Source organism: Prunus dulcis, chromosome 8, assembly GCF_902201215.1.
Source record: "Prunus dulcis chromosome 8, ALMONDv2, whole genome shotgun sequence".
Lineage (NCBI taxonomy): Eukaryota > Viridiplantae > Streptophyta > Magnoliopsida > Rosales > Rosaceae > Prunus > Prunus dulcis.
Genome location: NC_047657.1, coordinates 15,652,462 through 15,673,507, shown reverse-complemented (window position 1 = coordinate 15,673,507; position 21,046 = coordinate 15,652,462). Strand labels below are relative to the sequence as shown.

Sequence of the window (21,046 nt, the reverse complement as noted above, 5' to 3'; positions counted from 1 at the left end):
GGGGCGTGACACGTGGCTTCTTCCCGTTGGAGCTGGCATTGCCTGACGTCAGTGCAACGCAAGCACTGACGTCACAACACGCAGGCTTCACCTAGGGCTGAACTAGCCTTCGGACCAGCCCGACTTGATGGGACCCACTCTCAGTCCGGGCTTGGGCTCACCGCTGGAACGAGTTCCCCCGATAGATCTCCCCTTCGCCGCCTTCGCCTTGGGCTCATGGAGTTGCTCTAAGAAAGTCAGTTTTACTTCACTAGTTTTGAACAAGTGATGAAGATTATTACCATATAGTCCTGATCTTTTGGACTAAAGGAGTCCAAAAGATTTATAGTAACTCATCGTTGAATGTAAATTCAAAGGTTTACGCTGACAGGACCCGACCCAATTTTCGCTTTGGAATCCGGGCCAAATCCTGTGCGTGTCCGACACCTGGCGATTGTCGGGCACGAATGACCTTTTTACCCTTTCCTTTTTCAATTTCTTTTAAAATTTCCCTCAGACTTCTGTGGCAAATTCGGCAGAGTCTCCCCTGTATTTTGACCAAACCCAAAATCTTCCACCTGTCAACAGTCTTAAATAACACACCGACAGCCAGACTAACTCAAACAACAGATCTCAACTTCAGTTTTTCATGTTCAACGAGATATCAGAGCGTTTCTATACAAATTTACAGAAGTATAAGGAATTTACAATGAGATCCTACACTTTGGTGGTGGAGAGGAGGCTGAGAAGATGGCCCGAGTGGTTTCCTTCGTTCTTCTACGGCCTGGGGGCGAAAAACAAGGTTAAAATTGTGAGTGGACAAAAATAAGGTTCTTAAAAACAAGTTAGAATACAATAACCCCTGTTTTGAATTAAATAGGGATAGAAACCGTGGTTTTGATTATATTTCTATATAGAATATTCAACAAACATGAATAAACATTCTGAAAGATATACTCACATAATCAAACAAATATTTAAGAGTATAAATGCTCTAAAGAAACTGATATAAAATATTTGAAAATCATAACTGCAAATGAGGGCTCGAAATCCTTTAACATTACCACCTGTTTGTACCCCTGAAATATCCGTCAATTCCCTGGCAGGTCTCGGGCGCCACACAGGCTACCCGAGCTGCAAACTGGCGAAATCAGGGGACTATGATCAGCCTGATCCGCCGGCAGGTCCTCGATGACACCAAGTCAACTCAGAGTCATTTCCAGCAGATACAAGGGGACCGTCGGCCGATCCGACCAATCTGGCGGTATCGGGGGACACAGAAGTCACCGAGCATAATCCCCGGTCTCGGGACACCAAGTCTGCCGAGCCGCAAATCCTGGCACTCACGGTTCGAGCGTCCCCGAAACTCGTGAGGTAAAGTCAAGTGCACTGACATAAACTGAAATCGGACTGGATGTCCGTAGACATCAGTCCAACTCTAGGTAATCACCAAATAGAGGGTGGGTACATGGTGGTCTAAAACAACTATCTCTGATAAAACCTGATACCCTCTGTACTTTGGTAATTCTGAGCTAAACTACTATTTTTGGCTCAAAAACCTCAAATCTGTTGCTTGACTAATTTTTTTTTTATAAAAATAAAGATATTTTCACAATAAAATTCTTGCCATAACACTTATTCAAGATCAAATAGAAAATATAATTATAAAATCTTTTAAGGAAGAAAAGTCCACTCACAGCTGGTCCGAGCTAGCTGGACCCTTCGAAAGTCCCTCCTGTGGGTTAGCTGGACTCCTGGTGCCTGATTATCCAAGAATAATTGACAGGTCCCGCCCCGGAATTCCCGAAAACCGGAGCGAATCCCGTCTCGTTACCGACATCTCCCCGATGCCGGGCCCACTTACTAAGAATCGAGACTTTCTACCAAAAATTTTGGCAGAGTCTCCCCTGTAAAAAGAGCATTCCCCCAAACAAAACAACCTGCTCAAAAACACAGTTTAAGGTACTCAACCAGCAGCATGCTTTAAAGCAATTAAACAGTTTACAACAAAGGCCTCCGGCCTCGAAGATCAACCCTACAAGGGCGATAACAGAGCATATCTAAGGAGTTTAAATACAACAGAAACAAAGTTCAAGGAAAACAGGATGAAGAAATCCTACAATGGCTCAAGGCTCGTGAGCACACGATCCGGCACAGCTGCGGAGCTAAGTCGACTACTGGCTGGGGGCGCAAAACAGAAAAATGTGAGTGGACAAAAATAAAGTTCAGTTCAGTGCAAACCAACATAATATAACCCCACTGTTTAAATAAACCAAGCAAGAAAATCCGAAAGCATCTCAAATCATCAAAATCAAATAAATATTTATATGGGTCAAAACCAAACCAATACCGGAATGCCAAGTCCGAAATCCAAATAGAACACTAAACAACCCACCAATTAAATATTATAAGTCTCAAACCAAACTCTCGAAAGCGTACCCAAAGGCACGACCGGCAAGGAAGTATCCTCACCGAAAAAAAAAATAAGAATAAATGAATAGTTATATACATATGTAAATTTATACATAATAAGAGATATATATACAATATAATAATAATATAAATATGACCAACACCTAGTTGTACCGGGGAAACAATCCAACCGGGGGATTGTTTGACTAGTCACCATGGCAGAGTCCCCATGAAGAGTCCTCAATTCACCATGTAACTAGGGAACGAGCCGTCCAACCGGGGACTAACTCTCAGCCAGCACGTACAGTCGATACCCTCAAAACTTGTACGTCTGTGACCAGTCCTACGCGCGCAGACTACCCAATCAAGGGTCTACAGCAACATCCCGTCAAGGATGCCCCGAGTATCTCAAGTATCCGTATCCAAGTTCCAAATTAGGGGAGGTACATAGGGTAGTGCTTATAGCACTCCAAACTGACATTCTATACTCAACACTTTCCAAAATCTCATCTCAACAACCCAAGTACCCCACACATAGCCAAACATATATATAAATTCTCAAAATCCATACACATACTCAAGATACTCAAATATGTCAAAACCCAAATATATTTCTAAAGCCTCATAAAAATATCACTTTCAACAATTGAATAAATAATATATCCAAAATACCATTTAAAACATCATGCATAAAATTTCCCAAAATCCTTATAAAATATACTTTCAAAATCCAACTATGCCAAAGCGCTATACAAACATCAAATTCAACCCACGAATATAATATATTCAGTAAATCATTAAAAACGTTAAGCATAAATCTTTCATCCATAAAACCATGCATAAGATTTGAAAACAAAGTCCACTCACTGCTGGTCCGAGCTAGCTGGACTTCTTGAAAGTCCTTCCTGGGGTTCAGTTTGGCCTCTGATGCCTGCAAGCACGGTATATAGCCTGAAGATCGTGTGACGGAGTCCAAGAACCATCAACTATGATTACACGATTAGCAGCATGGAGATTTATCCCAAAACAAAACTTCTCTTCCTTATCTTTTCATTGTAAACCTTGTCATTAGCAAATCCATGCACATCAAGAAATCTCTTGTATAATTTCCTCTGTAAGGGAGGGAGCTTAACAACTATTACCAAAAACACCACCCTTAGCTCTCCACTTTATAATTTCAGCCTATTCACATTTTCCAAATTAAATCCCATGTCCTTGATCTTACCCACAGCTACACCAAACTTTTCGTGCTTAAGCAACAGAACATTAATATAATGAGCCAGCAATTTGTACAACAGCACATAAGACCACACGGGACCAAAAGCAAAACTAAACTCCTGCTCAGGGCATATCACACATGATGTTTTATACAAGACAAGCAATAATTGTGATGACAAGTACCAACTGAAAACATTCGAGCAATAGGATTGTCTTCAAAGCAAATCAAACAAGAAGAGCAGGGGAGGTGCTCTGAGAAGCTATAGTTTCAAATTGCAAGTTTCGAAGCAAACTTAATACCACCACTAAACACAAGCTGCAATATGCAAAGGTTCTTTCCACTCGCTTTAGCTCTCAACCAAAACGGAAAACAGCAAAATCAAACAACAGCAACACCCAGAAGAAATTTAACAGCTTTCCAATTCTATTTTACTTCTTGCTGGCAACTTAATATTGGTTCGAAATCCTGGGTGAAGCTAATAACCAACTCAAACAACACTTGAAAACTAACAAAAGCTTGTTTCAGTTGTACCACTGCCGAGAAAGCTACACTTGTTGGATTGCCACTATTTTTGGATATGTTATAGTTCTCAAACTGAGGAACAACCTTGGAGAAGGACGTTTTGTCAATCGAGCACTGGAGATTAAATAAAACTGTTGAAAACCGAGCTGCAGAAACTCACCAGCCATGGATGACCACAGAAATGTCATAGCCGGTTTGAGGTAGCTAGACTGATCTGATGATGCTCAGTTTTGGATATGTTATAGTATTCGAGCAGACGAACAACTTTGATGAAGGAAGTTTTCTGATTTGAGCTTTCGAAATCGGACTTCTAGAGTAATGAATAGCATCCACGAGATTGGGTTTTCTAAAGAAAAAGATGATGATGATGAACGGGTATGGTGATTGGAAAATGACGAAGAAAAGGAGCAGAAGCAGATAAAAAGAAAGTGCCTGGATACCACGTGCCTTCCCTTTTTTATTTTATTTTATTTTTATAAATCTAACTTCGAAATATTTACGCTTATGCCACTGAGACTCTTTTGACCATAACTCCTTCGTTACAACTCCGATTCGGGTCTACTCCGTGTCTACGAACTCGTTTCGTCGTGCTCTACGCAACGGCGTAGGTGGAATTGCCAAATTCCTTCTCGGTCAAAAAGTCAACTTTTCCCCCTCTTAAAAGAGGGAGGACAAGATCGTCTTTCTCCTAGACTAAATTAATACTAATTTTTTTGGATATTTGTTTTGGGTTATTACAATAATAAATTAACAAACTGCTGGATAAAAGAATTTAAATTAAACACCCTGCCCCCGGGTCCTAAAAATATGTGCATCTCATCCCAAGTTACTCCTATGCCCACATTATCCCTTTCAGACACTTGGACCAGTTTTGGAAGGTCTGACGCTCAGCTAAGCGATAAGCTGCCAGATCGGCCGACCCGGGACTCGTGGGGACCACGATCTCCGATGGCCAATCTGGGCTTCCCTGAAGGTTCCTCATAGAGAGGGAACCATGTTCCGCTAATTCGGTCTGAAACGGACGGTCGGATTAGTCAAAATCGCGTTATCGTTTAACATCCAAACCCTAGACCCAGGGTTCGCGATTTCGGAATATCCGGGACTCCGATTTGCAATCTGTCGATCCTACGCGATCCTGAAATCACGTAGACCGACATATCCAAAATTCAGCATGATCCAACGATTTAACGACACTGCATCCAAGGATCGCGCGATATGGAAAATCCGTTCGGGGCTCAAACGGACTCCGAATCGAGATCCGCGAAATCCTACGCGGTCGTGACGGCACGAGGACCTCAAAACTGCCCAGAGTCATTCAACCACCCTAGCCCACGCACCGCCACACGCGCGGGCAGACCGAGTGTCCAAAGCGATTAGGGTTCGCTGAAAAATCTCGGAACCAAGACTCCAAACTCCTATTATAGGTAAAACACCCCATTTGGAGTCACTTTTGTTCTTGGATATACCCCAAAAAGTGGCCGGAAATGGCCGATCGCGGCGGCCGAAGTTCGGCCGATTTTCAAATCGAAAATCGAGCAACCTAGAGGTGAAATCGATCTAAACTCAGCCAACCATCAGTTAGAGCATGAAAAATAGCTGAGAAACCATACCTCACTCGATTGATTTGATGAAGAATTGAGAGAGAACGAAGGTGATGAAGTTTGGATGAAATTCGGCGAAAAATCACCAGTTTCCGGCCTTTTCATGGCGGTCCAAGGCCGGCGAGGGGTCGAGGGAGGAAGGCGGCGATGAGGCGGACCGAACGGCACCAACGGCGGGGGTCGCCGTGCCCTGTGGCGGCGGCACGCTGAAGCTGAAGGGGGGAGGGGGCGGCTGGCTCGCGACGGAGAGAGAGAGAGAGAGAGAGAGAGAGAGAGAGAGAGAGAGAGAGAGGGAGGAGAGAGAAATGGGGAGAGAGAAGGGAGAGAGAGAGATAAAAATCTGACTTTTTCAAATTATCGTTTTGCCCTTTGCAATATTTTGATCGTATTTTCTTCGTTAGAACTCCGATTCGGGTCTACTCTGTGAAATGACCAGAAGAAATACTCAATAGCGGACAGTGGAATGACCAGAAGAAATACATCATTAGGAAATTTCCTTGCATTAGGATGCTTTGTTTCTTGGTTTGAATGCACGAAAGTTCTTAGTCAAATCTCCTTCACTTTACTTTTTTATCTTTTAATCTCTATTGATCGTTTGTGCTTTTTTATCTTCAAAAGCAAAAGTTTGTACGTAAAGCGTGTTGGGGGGAGGGGGGTGGGTGGTCCCATGTGCCCTTTCCTTTGTTCAGTTTATTGGTCCCATGTGCCCTTTCCTTTGTTCAGTTTATTGTTCAGTGTATGAATGCTTGAATTTTTGTCCACCGACAGTGCTTGCCTAATTATTCGACTTGTCTTTTTCCTGGATCGTTTTGTAGCAATTGTTTTGTAAAGCAACTGCTTTCTTTTCTCTTTCTTTCTGAACTGCATCACCTAAAATATCAGATTATCTTTCTTCTTCAAGTTTTCATCTCAAGTATCGGATTGCTTTAATTTTAGCTCCTGGTGCATTCAGAGAAACAGATATGGACTCCACTTCTTTTGTTGCTGCTGTTGATACTGATATCCCCCCTCTTCAAGAAAAGTACGATGTGTTTCTTAGTTTCAGAGGTGAAGACACACGCAAGACTTTTACCAGCCATCTTCACGCGGCTTTACTTCGGAAGAACATTGACACCTACATAGATCGCAGGCTCGAGAGAGGAGATGAAATTGCTCCTGCCCTTCTAAAAGCAATCGAGAGATCGAAAATTGCACTAGTCATTTTCTCAGAAGACTATGCTTCTTCCACATGGTGTTTGAAAGAACTTGTGCATATACTTGGATGCAAGAAAAGCCATGGACAGATTGTTATACCCATTTTTTATCGCATAGATCCATCACATGTACGAAAACAGCAGGGAACTTGTGCACTTGAAGATCGTCCACTTAAGCGCAGTAGGGATGAGGTGGCCAACTGGAGGGCTGCTTTGGAGGAAGCAGCCAATATGTCTGGGTTTCCTTATTCCAGCAGAACAGGGTAACTAACTCTCTAATTTGTATCAATTTCTACTTTTTATTATTTCATTCATACTGTACTCATACTATTGTTTGTCTTTCGTAACGATATTTGCCAGGAGGACAGAGGCCGATTTTGTTGAGGAAGTTGTCCAAGATGTTTTGACCAAATTGAATCGGGAATCGTCAAGTGATTTGAGGGGCCTGTTTGGAATTCAAAGGAAAATTGAGAAAATTGAGTCGTTATTATGCTTGGATACACCAGGTGTTTGCTGTGTAGGTATTTGGGGCATGGGTGGTATTGGCAAGACCACCCTCGCTGATGCTGTATTTCACAGGCACTCCTCTAAATTTGAAGTTTGTTGTTTTCTTGCAAATGTCAGGGAGAAATCAGAAAAAACGGATGGACTAAATGAGTTGCGAAATACACTTGTTCGTGAATTATTGAAGGATAAAGATGTAAATATCAACACTCCGTCTATTCCACCTCATATTCAAGATAGGCTCAGGCGTACAAAGGCGTTCATTGTTCTTGATGACGTGAATGCTCGAGAACACCTAGAAGTTCTTGTTGGTGATGATGATCGGTTTTGCCAAGGAAGTCGAATCATTATAACTGCTAGAGATAAAGGCCTACTTGAGCAAAAAGTTGACCAAGAAAAGATATACAGTGTTGAGGGATTAGGTTCTGATGAAGCTCTTGAGCTCTTTCACTCGCATGCTTTTGGAAATAAGTCCCCAACAACAGATTACACTGAGTTGTCAAGAGAGGTGGTGGATTATATTAAGGGCATTCCATTAGCTCTTAAAGTTATGGGGTCCTCATTCCGTCGTTGCAAGAGCAAACAAGAGTGGGAAGTTCAATGGAAAAAAGTGAAACAATTTCCAAACGAAGAAATCGATCAAGTGTTGAGAATAAGTTACGATGGATTAGGAAAAAATGAGAAGGAGATATTTCTTGATATAGCATGTTTTCATAAAGGCTATTTGAGGAAAGATGTAGAAATAATTTTAGATAGTTGTGATTGCTTTGGGGAAGTGGGAATCAATGATCTTATTGATAGGTCTCTCATATCAATTTCACAAGATATGAGGTTTAAAAAATTGGGAGAGGCATCCTCAGGAGGACAGATAGTAGAGATGCAGTCAGTAGAACGGATAGAGATGCATGATTTGGTGCAGGAAATGGGTAGGGCAATTGCTCGAAAACAAGGCAGTAGGTTGTTTAATGCAGATGATGTCTATAAAGCGTTGACAAATAACCAGGTACGTAGTAATATTCACATTTACAATAAACAAGTCAGATTATTCCTACAAATGTAATTTTGATTAAACTTTTTTTTTTTTTTTTGGGTATATTATATTCACATTTATATTTACTCTTGATTGTCTGAGAGATGGACATGTTCAAGCCATATCCTTTGACATGAATAAGATTGAAAAAGCCACGCTTGAAAGATGCAAACTTCAAAAAGATGTATCAACTCAGATGGCTACGTGTTAGTTATTCATATCTTTGGAGTGGTTCTCTTCATCTTCCCAATTCTCTTAGATATCTTTACTGGGAGGGATATCCTTTGGAATCTTTGCCATCAAAATTTTCTGCTCAAAATCTTCTTGTCCTTGATACGCCGTACAGTGACTTTGGGGTGCAACTGTGGAATGAAGACCAGGTATATTATATATGTTTATTTTAGTTCTTGTATAACATGTGGCCTAGAAAGTAATAATCTACAAGTTAATAAGTTATTAATTCTTGTTTAATTTGTTACAGAGTCCAGTGAACTTAAAACGTGTCAATCTTCAGTTCTGCCGATATCTAACTGAAGTCCCAAATCTCTCTCAGTGTCTAAATATTGAGCATATAGATCTGGAAGGCTGTGAAAGTTTGGTTGAAATTCCTTCGTATTTTCAACATCTTGGCAAGCTTACTTATCTTAACCTTTCGAGGTGCTACAAGATCAAAAATCTTCCCGAGATGCCATGCAATCTTGAATTCTTAGATTTGTCTTGGACAAGAATTGAGGAATTGCCTTCATCAGTTTGGTCTCACGAAAAAATATCTCACTTAGATATTAGAAATTGTGGACACCTTAAGAGTCTTCCAAGCAACAGTTGTAAGCTGAAACTCTCGAATTCTTTTAGTCTAAAGGGCTGCAAATCTCTTTGCGAGATGTGGGAGCTTCCCAGGAATACAACAGTGCTAGAGCTGAGTGGTACAACAATAAAAGAATTGAGGAATACATCAATAGAATCTGTTGTTGGTCTCACTGCAATTAAACTGATCAATTGCAAAAGCCTTGTGAGTCTTCCAACGAACATTTGGAAGTTGAAATCTCTGGAGAGCCTTGATCTCAGTGGTTGCTCTAAATTTCAACACTTCCCAGAAATCTCGGAGGCTATGAAACATCTGGAGTTTCTAAATTTATCAGGTACAATGGTGAAAGAGGTACCCCCATCAATTGGAAATCTAGTTGCGCTTCAAAAATTAGATCTCAGTGGTTGCTCTAAATTTCAACACTTCCCAGAAATCTCGGAGGCTATGAAACATCTGGAGTTTCTAAATTTATCAGGTACAATGGTGAAAGAGGTACCCCCATCAATTGGAAATCTAGTTGCGCTTCGAAAATTAGATCTCGGTGATTCCAAGTACCTTGAGGTTGTCCAAGATTACCTCTTTCGTTTAACCTCATTACAAGAGTTAGATCTGAGTAGCACCAAAATTAAGAGCTTACCCGCAAGCATCAAACAAGCTGCTCATCTGTCTAGCCTGTTCCTCAACGATTGCAAGAGCCTTGAATCTTTACCAGAGCTCCCCCCATTGCTGCAATGTCTTCAAGCACATGGTTGCACGTCACTGACGACAGTGTCAAGTTCAAGCACTGCAATCATACAAGGTTGGGAAGAATATATATTTTATCGAGGGCTTTATGAGAAACATGTATTTTCTGATTGCAGAAGATTGGATGAGAATGCACGAAGCAACATAATGGGTGATGCACAGCTCAGAATTTTGCGGATGGCAACTGCGTCGTCGAAGTTTAAAGATGACAAAATTGAACAACCATCATATGATTCAGATAATTATTATTTTGAGGTCTCTCTCTCTCTCTCTCTCTCTCTCTCTCTCTCTCTCTCTCTCTTCTGTTGAAGAAGTTGCTCTTTGTTTTTCACGAGTTTAATAACTATGATCTCCATATCCATGCTACAGGGATTTTTACGCAAGAGATCTTCCGTTGCCATTAGATTTTGTGGGAATGAAATTCCAAAATGGTTCAGCCATAAAAGTGAGGGATGTTCAATAAAGATTGAGCTTCCTCGTGATTGGTTTAGCACAGATTTCTTGGGTTTCGCTCTATCTTTTGTTGTTGTTGCTGCTACACGTTGCATGGAGATTGGATGCAAGTACAACTTCAAAACTAGTAATGGTGAAAGCCATGAAGTCAGCCATTATTTGTATAATCTGTTCCCCACTGATAGTACCCTTCCAATTGTGGAAGATTCAAATGGGGTGTTTGTGTGGTGGTATAATAATGTCTTTGAAGAAGTTGTAAAGGGAGCTGAAAGCCCCACTGCGTTTTACAAACTTGTTACTGAGGTCAATGTTGACTTCACCGTAATGGATTTTTTTGACCCCAAACTCAATCCGGTGGAAAAGTGTGGGATATGTCTGTTGTATGGCAAAGATGCTGAGATGATAAAGCAGAGGGCTTTGTAGATCAAGCCGATATCCCTAAATTCATAATTTCATTTTATTTGAGCTGTTTGCAAGATTTGTGGCTGAGGATGTTTTTGAGTTTGTTAGGCTGAGGAGGGATGTCTTTCTTGTTTTAACCCATCTCCATCGCCAAGCTTTTTGGCTGAGGATGCTTTTAAATGCAACTGCTGTGCTTCCACTAGATATTATGAGACTCTGGGCATAAATGAGTAGATATTTTTGGAAACTCAGATCTATAATAAGGTTAAATACAGCGGCCTCTTGGTCAACATCGCTTTGGAGTTTGGGGGCCTTTTTCTTCTAAGAGCAATGGCCTCCCAGTTAGTGCAAAAACAAAGTCAATGAAAGATTGGCTTATCATGGAATTTCTGGGTCAACTTTAAATGTAATTTTCACACTTTTTCCCACCAATTATGGGGACAAAAATGTATTCCGTTGTCTGATTGTGCTGCAATCGGACAGCTCAACATTCACTGTTTTTTTTTTTTTCAGACAAAAAAAAAATAAATGAAAATAAAAATTGTATTCAGTGCTACTAATATTGGCAATAATAAACATTGCCCCAAACTTTTAGGAGATATATATATATATATATATATATATATAGTCGTTGTCTCAATAAAAACGACCCCTTTTTTTATAATAAAAATAATTTTTTTAATCCAAAGTATTACTTAATTTCCATTTATATATCTCAATTAACAACTAAGCTGCGAAACTCGTATATCGATAAATAAATAAAAAGCTGCAAAATTCGTCAAATAGTTCACATATAATAAAATTGTGAGGATGAAATGAGTTATAAACTACGTCACTAGTTTGACGTTATAAATCTATGAATATTTGAATTTATTTGATACATGTGATTTGCAGTTTTTTTTTTCTTTGTTTCTCTATTTATAAGATTGGTGATTTACAGTTTTATTTTTGTAACGATAAAGAAATAAGGCATGGCCGTTTTCTCCTTTACCAAAATTAAAAGCATCCCACCTTACATTTGTATCCCCTTTCCTCCTTGCTTTCTTATCTTCCCCATGGATGTCGACAAACCCTAACGGTCAATGGCAAAGGGATGATGGTACTTGATCATTTCAATTTTACTAAATAATTTAAAAAATGATAAAAGAAAAATTGAAGGGATCAAGGAGTGTTAACTTCTTGGTTCAAAGTATTTTTCAGCATTTATAAGTTCATTAACAATTGTATTCAGATCATGAATTAAACAAAAAATGTAACTAGTCGCGTACGTGTGCCTTAGCCAAGTTGGTTAGAGCGGATGTGCTTCTCACCCTACATTCGAGTTCGAATCCCACTCTCTGTAATTTAAATTAAATTAAAGTAGAATATAGCTTATATATAAAAATATAACTAGTTTAATAGGTTACATTTTCGTAGACTAAATTAAGCAAAATGAGTTATGTTAGATATAATCTTTTATGTAACCATGATGTGAATCTTACAATAAAATTTACACAAATTTACTACTAACATGTATGGTTGATCATGCTCAGTATTCATTTTGAGATATATTTTTGCTCACTACGTTAACTCAAGGTACATACTCACCACCCCTCTTAATACTTGCAATTATGATTATAACAAAGTAAATTACAGAAGTCCAAATGAAATCGAATTCAAATCACCAAAGGGATCAAAATGTAATTTAGCATTTGCTTTATTATTATTTTTCATTCAAATAGAACCGTAAAAATAAAAAAACAAACAAAAAAACAATAATCATTTCGGACTTTACAAATTCAAAACAGAAGCACCTCTCAAAAAAGCCGATTCCCGGTTTTCCAGAACAAACAGAGGATAGAGAGAGGAGAGAGGAGAGAGAGAGAGAGACAGTGACACTCAAAGCAAAAGACTACAAATCACCCTCTATCTCTCTCTTCTGTGCCCACCTTGCAGCTGTCTCCAGCCCATTTCCCTCCCGATTCCCCGATTCCCCCATTCCCCCACCATTATATAATCCCTTCTCCTCCCTCCTGCTCTCTCCATTCTTCCCCACACCAACAAAATGACACTCACCAAAAATATCATCTCCCTCTTCCTCCTCCTCGTCCTCACACGTGACAGCGGATTCGCACGTGCCAATGCCAGTCCTTCAGTTCAGTCCCTGAACACTCACGAGCTCGTCAACCCGAAGCTGCCGCCTCGCGCCATCTCCTCCTCCAAGAAGTTCGAGGGCTCCTCCGACCTCGTCCACCTCCGCTACCACATGGGTCCCGTCCTCTCCTCCTCCCCCATCAACATCTACCTCATCTGGTACGGCAAGTGGGCCCCATCCCAGAAGCTCCTCATCACCGACTTCATCCACTCCATCTCCGCCGACGCGCACTCCGCCCCCGCCCCCTCCGTCGCCGAGTGGTGGCGTACCGTCTCCCTCTACACCGATCAGACCGGCGCCAACGTCTCCCGAAACGTCGTCATCGCCGGCCAGTACTCCGACCTCCGCTACTCCCACGGAACCCACCTCACCCGCCTCTCCGTCCAGCAGGTCATCGCCACCGCCGTCAGATCCGCCCCCTTCCCGGTCGACCACAAACACGGCGTCTACCTCATTCTCACCTCCGAGGACGTTACCGTTCAGGACTTTTGTCGAGCAGTTTGTGGGTTCCACTACTTCACCTTCCCCTCCATGGTGGGCTACACTCTCCCCTACGCCTGGATTGGAAACTCCGGCAAGCAGTGCCCGGAGGTCTGCGCCTACCCGTTTGCCCTCCCCGGGTACATGGGCGGAGGTGGGCCCGGATCTCTCTCGCCGCCGAACAGGGACGTGGGTGTGGACGGGATGATCAGCGTGATCGGGCACGAGCTCGCCGAGCTGGCGTCGAACCCGCTGATCAACGCCTGGTACGCCGGCGAAGACCCAACGGCGCCGACGGAGATCGGAGACTTGTGCGAAGGATTGTACGGTACTGGCGGCGGTGGCGGGTACATTGGGCAGGTGATGCGGGACAGGGAAGGCAGGACATTCAATGTGAATGGAAGCAAAGGGAGGAAGTTTTTGTTGCAGTGGATTTGGAGCCCTGTTCTCAAGGCCTGCGCTGGGCCTAACGCTTTAGACTAAATTGAATTTTGACAAAAAAAAAATAGAAAATTGTATTATTTTGATTTTTCTTAATTTATAGGAGGGATAGGAGGCGGAGGGAATCTGGGTTTGGGGTGGCGGTGATGGGGGTGGAGGAGCAGGATAAATTAAGCTTTGCTTGAGCTTATTGTAAGTTTTTTAATATTATTTTTTTATAGTTAGGATATTTAGATATCAAATTTTATAGTGTATGTTTATATGTTCATATGGTTTTCCGGCCATTTCTTTTTTCTTCCCCGTTCGAAGGAAATTTGCATTTGCAATTTTGTTGAATCATAAGTTGGTAAGAAATTCATAGCACAAGTTTAAGTGAAAAGCTGAGCTTAATCAAGTACTGTGAGCCCTTTTACAGTTTGGATTGGCCAATTTGCTCTTGTACAAATGACACTTATAATATCTCAAGTTAATTAGCGCACTGTTCGGCGATAATACGTGACTGATTTGAAACACGGTCAAAATAACATCTTCAAATTATTTATGCATTGTTATTTAATAATGCGTGATTGTATAATAATGCGTGATTGATTCAAAATACTGTCAAAATAGCATCCCGTTGTATCCAACTTCTTCTCGAAGGGCACAGCAGAGGGAATGCTTAGCACAACCAAAAATGTCATATCTCACAGTCGTCGTCATGATCATGCTGTCGAAGACAGTGATACAGAAAGTTGAAGTCACAATTTCAAGTGGGGTTAGCATGTCTTGACACCAAGACAAAGAAACCCATGTTAAATTAATTAATAAAGTATTTGTTGAACATAAGTCCAAAACTGTGATTAGATATTCTTGTTTGTCATTTGGGGGACGTAATCTTATATTATGCAAGTTAAAAAAATAACGCAAAAAGATAGCTTCAAACAGTATCACCACCACCACCTAATTACAAGCATAATGGTCATGTGGGTTCTTCCTGCTCCTCAGCTTTTATTCTTTAGGCTAAAATATCATTTTCCGAAATTTCACTTTCATCCATATAGTTTTAATTGTTTTAAAGTTATGATTTTCGCCTTTTTTATATAATATCTAGTTTGACATAACTTTCTTTTTCTCTTTTAATGAAGCAAAGAAAATCACAACGAAGATTCTCGAAAAATCCCAATTTTTTTATAAAAAATAAAAAATTGAAAACTAAACACACAGATGTACATAATTATGTGCCAAAAAATCATCTTAATTTAAAGATGTTGAAGGAGTGGCAAATTTGAGTCTTTTTCTAGTCAAATGAGTGATGTTTTGGTAGAGAGAGAGAGAGAGACTTGAACAAGAGGCCATACTCCTCATGACCCAACTTTAATGGCGCATTTGTGAACTACAGCTAATATTGGGGACCACAAAAGTAGACCTAATAATATTATTATTTATTATAAGGTGAAAGAAGAGGCCTCGGGGCTTGCAATTTTTCGCAAAGTCTTTGGAGTGGCTAAACAAGAGGTTCGTTACAAAAAATAATGTATGGGGTCGGTCCAAAAGGTACCAATACCAAACTCTCTGCAGATGCCGGTGGTGATAAACAAATGTCCCTTTTCTCTTTCCCATTGACCAAAAAAAATTATATAAAAAAAAACATTTTGTTTTTTCTAGAGATGCAAAATGGAAGTTGAACAAATGGTAATGTGAATAAGTGAAGCTTTTTTTTTTTTTTTTCCCTTAATAGACTTGTGTCGGAAGTACTACTTTGTTTTTCTCCATTGATGACATGGCAAATTGTTCTTCTGAATTCATTTCGAAATTCTGAATCCTAGAAATGTTTGTCATTAGTGGGAAATTAAGATGATAATTAGGGTTGAGTGTATTTAGATCTCGAAGGGTGAAAAGTTAAAAGAATTACCACTAATTTGACTGTCAAAGATGTCTATAAGATACAACTATTGTTATTGGCACTTTAAAATAGCTCTCGTATATTCTTTTAAGAGCTACTTACTCTTACTTTTATACACGGAAGAAATGCAAAAATCGACTTTTTCAAAGGGTCAATAACAATTTCCAAAGATAATCGAGAAAAGATTCGATGTTTTTTCAACTGCATAACTTAACTGTACCTAAAATTGCTGGTATTTGCTGGCACAATTGACATGGTTTTAAGCTTGTATTATTACACTCCCTGTCAAGCACAAAAGCTTTTGCCCACTTGGCTCATCCATCAAATCAATAATTTATCACGTTTTCAAATAGGAAATTTGAGAGCTTTTTAGTCTTTTTCTTTTTCAATCTAAAAAGTGTTCATGTTTACAACCCAAAGTAAATTAAAAATTCTTTGAGAGCCCCATTTAATAAAACATGTATTATCGTGTCAAAAAATTATATAGTCGTGTAAAAAAGTTAAAATACATGATAATAAATAATTAGTTCGGAATAACATCACAAAATAATATCCCCGATATAAGTAGCTTTTTCTCGTTTTGCATCATGATGAAGATAAGAAAACACAAAGCAAAGCACCTCAATTATAGATTTTTACAATCATTCACATTTTCTTACTATTTTGTCAATGATATGATCGAAATATCTAAGCCATACCCTACTTATTATTACTCGTATGACCCACAGCATGCCCCAAAGTAAAGGTCATGGTACAGAGATAATTATTCAATCTAGATAAAAAGTTAGTGGATCTAATTAATTTGCTGCCCGCTGCTGCCATAATCAATGAATTCACATAAGAAAACATCCTTAAACAGCCCTCCATGGGTCCCCTTCCTTTGTTTCCTAGCTCAATGTTAGGTTAGGTTGCTGAAAACAAACAGAAGAAACGAATCGTTATTTCTTCTCCATATGATAATTTTAATTGGTTTCAAGTTTCAGCCTACTGAAATTTATGGCAAAGAGGAAGGGAAAAAAAAAAAAACCAGAACCTCTTGAAAATGGTCGTAGTTGCATATAAAAATAACTTTCGAACCTTAAAAAAATAAGTAATTTAAAAATTTAGAGTTCGTTTGATAACTATTTTAAATTAAATTGAGCTTCCCTTCTTTTATTATATTCCAAGATATAAAATCCAAAATGCACCGAAGAAGGATCCAGAGAAAGTCAAAGTTGGAGATAGCATTTTGACTTTTTAAGTCAGGAGGATGAGATCAGCCACGGAGCCTGGAGTTTTCAAGAACAATAATTTTTCGTCGTCTTACTTAACAATAAAAAAATAATGTTAATATTGTTATTGATGCATATATTGTCTACGTGGTGCAGCCACAAGAAATGCATGAAAATGTATTGCCACCTCCACCACGCCTAGAATCACCCACGATATATTCCACTTGTTGCTCTTTCTTAGTGCCATATGGCATTCGTGCATGGCCCTTGGAGGCACTATAAAAGGAAGCAAGTGGAGTGGAGCAGCTAAGCAAGTGGAGTGGAGGGCTAGCTGCTACTCTCTCTCTCTCATATGGCACTCGTGCATGGCCCTTGGAGGCACTATAAAAGGAAGCAAGTGGAGTGGAGCAGCTAAGCAAGTGGAGTGGAGGGCTAGCTGCTACTCTCTCTCTCTCACTCTCACTCACTCACTCACTCTCTACTCTCTCTCTCTCTCTCTCACACACACTCACTCACTATCATCTCAGTAATCCCAACCAAGAAGCAAAAATGGCGGATACAACCACAGCAGGCGGTATCAAGGCTAGCTGCAACGATAGTTGCGGCTGCCCAAATCCCTGTCCCGGTGGGGTCAATTGCAGGCAAGTAACCTATGTTCGAATACGAATCCAAATTGAATTTTGAGACGTAATTTTATATTGATTCTATACGTATTACCAGGTGTACCAACACCGCCGAGGCCACGAGCGGGGGCGGGGATCACATGACGTGCTCGTGCGGAGAGCACTGTGGCTGCAACCCGTGCACTTGTGCTAAGAGCGTCGTCAGCACCAAGACCGGGAAGGCCTACTGCAAGTGCGGCGAGGGTTGCGCATGCGTGTCATGCGCAGCTTAATTAAGGGGAACTAGGAAAAAGTTTAATTAACTTGCACAACTTGCACAGCTGAAGTTTCCATCACAACCGTGATGCTATGGTATCATGTAATCAAAAGCAGTTTAAGACTTGCTGGCTCTATGTAAGGACTATGGTTTGTCTTCTGTCTTGTAGAAATATATATGTAAGTCAATAAAACTCCAGTGTTACAAGTTATAACTATATGGTTCTAAAAGTTTGATGGGCTTCAAGAATTTGCGGATTCATGCTGTGAGATCCTCATGCTTATGTTATTGATTAATAATGAAACAGATAGTTTACACATTTGAACATATCTTTCTTTTGATATAATGGAAAAGCTGGAATCGAACCTAAGATGCAGGGCAAATGCTCTTTTGATATAATGGAAAAGCTGGAATCGAACCTAAGATGCAGGGCAAATGCTCTTAATCACCGGAGCTACAAGTCTCTTTCAGATGAACTTATCTCAGTGATAAGTTTAAGGCACCATAAACCCACATGTAAGCAGAGACAGAATCTGCAAAATCTGAACTAGCCACAATAATGAAGCCTTTTGTCTGAAAAATCCCAGATGGGATGGGGTTTAAGGTTAGCAAAGGAACCATAAACTGACTATTTTTCTTCTTCTCCTCTGTCCATGTCCATGTGATAAGTTACTGTCCCTTCTTTCCACAGTTCATTTTCCAGATATCTCTCATAGTAGATAACTTCCCCACTTGTCTTCACACACAATGCTGATGTGCTTCTGGTGCCATAATGTCCCTATGAAAAACAGAAAGCCTTTGAGAAATTGTGTTAAAGCAGAGATAGAGACTAGAAGGGAAGAGAGAGAAGCTAGATTTACCAGCTGAGGGGCTTTTTCTACAAATATGGAACTCAAATGGTATTCCAGTTCTGGAGGATAAACGTGAGGCAGCAAGCTTTCTTCATCATCTTTAATCGTGTTCATCATCAGTTTTTCAACCATTTCTTTGATCGGAAGATCATTGTCGCCGCCGTGTTCGTGTAATAGCTCTTTGAAACTGTCGCCTAGTCGTTGAACCTGAAAAAGAAGCAGCTGACTCAAAATGAAGGCTTGAGGTTTAACTAACAGAACAAATGGCAACCATGTTAAAGCAAACATGCCAAACCAACCAAACAATGAAGCCATTGATTATGTGATTAGTCCTGTGCTAAAAAATGAAGGCTCTCCAACTTCATTGAGGTATCTATTTTTACTATTTGAAAGCAATGCAGCCAAATCAACATGCCTTCTTAGTACCTTAGGCCAAGGAGAATCTAGCTGTGCATTTGACAGTACATGAATCCCAGGTGAGACCTCGGTGACAAAACTTTTGTCCTCCTTTGGTCTGTTGGTTACATAAACCATGCCCTTGGAACAAAGATCAGCTAATATCAGATTAAACCCATTGTACTGACCTGCCTCCTCTGCAACTTCCTCAGCAAACTCCATGGCACTCTTTTTGCCCTGCAATCACAGAAATCTGTCATATTTCTCATCTTGTCTCTAACAAAAGGGATCAGTTCGACAGAATTAATTTGAATATTTGGACTGGAAATCAACATGCTTAGAAGAAATAGAAATAGCAACAAGCTCATATTGTCCAATGGTTGTTGAATTCATCAGAGAGAATCAGAAAAGGGACAAAGAAAGCAGAACAGGACATTAATAAATTTCCTTTTAGATATTAGCTGAAGAATTGGTTAGCAATTGAATCACATGATAGTACATTTCCACCTTTCAACTACTTACCCACTTCCTCATTTCAGTGCAGTTTTCATCTTCACCTTAAATCTTGAATCTTTTTCACTTAAAGTATTAATTTCCACAAACACATAAACAGATAATGCATATATTATGTTCCACCTATTATCTCCTTACACATATGATTTCAGACTGCAATCCAAACGAGCCCTTACTCAATTTCTAATTTTCAATGATTTTTTCACCTACACCTTAAATCTTGAATCTTTTTCACTTGAGTGAGTATTAATTTCAGACTGCAATCCAATACATAAAAGCGGGCAAAGTCCCCAAGGAAATTCAATTCATGGGTTCCCAATTCCCATCAAAATATGCAAAGCAAACTTCTTAACAACAGCTCATATAGAACAAAAAACAAACAGCTAGAGTGGGAGATAGAGTAGATATGAAATTAAACACAAAAATCACCTCCAAGAACCGAACTGGGAGGTCCCCTCTGCTCTTAGCTTGAGCAAGTTTCGCAACTTCTCTAACATTTGTGATAAAAGCCACCTTGCCATCTCTGGTACAAGCCAGCCATGTCCCTCCTGCCAGCGCATCTCTTCCCCCTAAGATCTTCCCTCCTTCCCACCATGCCAAAGGCTTTGTTGGCCTCCAAAACCCAAAACCAAAACAAACCAACTTCGTAGTTTTAGCTCATTCACCAAATTAAATCAAATCAAAAAATATAAAATTAAGAACAACCCAGAAGCGTTAGACTCAACCAAAACAAACCCATTTTGTACTTTTAGCTCATTCACCCAACAGAATCAAATCAAAATCAATCAAAAAACACAAAATTAAGAACAACCCAGAAGCGCCAGACTCACCTACTTTTAAACTCGTCCCTGTTGAACAACAGAAGGAGCGGGTAAATCGGGTGGTTTTGCCATACGAACACAGCTATACACATTTGGGCTTCTTTTGGTTTTCAGAATTTTTCACTTTGTTGCAGAATAGAGGGTTTGGTTCCTCGAAGCTACATCGAGGTCGGTCCGTCCAGGTCTGACCTCTCACCACGTCATGAGCTGGGCCCACGGAAAGAAAGTGTCCATTATAACTTCCTCTTTATCAAGCTTTACACTTTTCTTTAAGGATTTGCGTGGGATGTGGAAACTTTTGTTTTGATTCTCAAAACGGGAACTTGTGATAGGTGTGCGTGAAACAGAGAGTCTAAAAGAGGGAACTTTCTTTCAATCACTTGGTCCAGTTGAACCCCTGCGAATGATTTGTGTCATATCATCACATGCGACGTAGTTTTAATCACCAATGCTTCTTTTTACTAGATGCCCTTCATGCCATGAACTCACAACTAAGCAAATCTTGAGACTTAATTTTAGCGATTCATCTATGTAAGAACTACCATTTACATAATTGACACCACTAAGCAAATAC

General features: G+C 40.1%; 4 protein-coding genes and 1 long non-coding RNA gene across 5 annotated transcripts; 3 read left to right on the top strand and 2 right to left on the bottom strand.

Annotated features, from left to right (window-relative positions):
• Positions 1–1,920: 1,920 nt before the first annotated feature.
• LOC117638218 lies at positions 1,921–4,502 on the bottom strand. Its single transcript, XR_004587279.1, has 2 exons — positions 3,259–4,502; positions 1,921–2,160 (listed from the first exon to the last, which is right to left on the bottom strand). It is a non-coding gene; the product is annotated as an uncharacterized LOC117638218 (long non-coding RNA).
• Positions 4,503–6,509: 2,007 nt separating this feature from the next.
• Positions 6,510–11,250, top strand: LOC117638591 (disease resistance protein RUN1-like). Its single transcript, XM_034373695.1, has 6 exons — positions 6,510–7,189; positions 7,287–8,433; positions 8,561–8,611; positions 8,643–8,840; positions 8,942–10,206; positions 10,324–11,250. The coding sequence occupies exons 1-6, from the start codon at positions 6,696–6,698 to the stop codon at positions 10,883–10,885; spliced, it is 3,717 nt and encodes a 1,238-aa protein (XP_034229586.1). The 5' UTR covers positions 6,510–6,695; the 3' UTR covers positions 10,886–11,250.
• A 1,435-nt stretch (positions 11,251–12,685) lies between these two features.
• LOC117638873 (protein EXORDIUM-like 5) lies at positions 12,686–14,255 on the top strand. The gene has a single exon (XM_034374028.1). It carries the CDS (start codon positions 12,909–12,911, stop codon positions 13,959–13,961), a length of 1,053 nt encoding a protein of 350 aa, XP_034229919.1. The 5' UTR covers positions 12,686–12,908; the 3' UTR covers positions 13,962–14,255.
• Positions 14,256–17,480: 3,225 nt separating this feature from the next.
• Positions 17,481–18,102, top strand: LOC117637247 (metallothionein-like protein 4B). The gene is made up of 2 exons (XM_034372088.1): positions 17,481–17,653; positions 17,733–18,102. Exons 1-2 carry the CDS (start codon positions 17,562–17,564, stop codon positions 17,905–17,907), a joined length of 267 nt encoding a protein of 88 aa, XP_034227979.1. The 5' UTR covers positions 17,481–17,561; the 3' UTR covers positions 17,908–18,102.
• Positions 18,103–18,132: 30 nt separating this feature from the next.
• LOC117637246 (transport and Golgi organization protein 2 homolog) lies at positions 18,133–20,862 on the bottom strand. The gene is made up of 5 exons (XM_034372087.1): positions 20,482–20,862; positions 20,081–20,264; positions 19,169–19,375; positions 18,752–18,949; positions 18,133–18,669 (listed from the first exon to the last, which is right to left on the bottom strand). Exons 1-5 carry the CDS (start codon positions 20,562–20,564, stop codon positions 18,520–18,522), a joined length of 822 nt encoding a protein of 273 aa, XP_034227978.1. The 5' UTR covers positions 20,565–20,862; the 3' UTR covers positions 18,133–18,519.
• Positions 20,863–21,046: the final 184 nt, after the last annotated feature.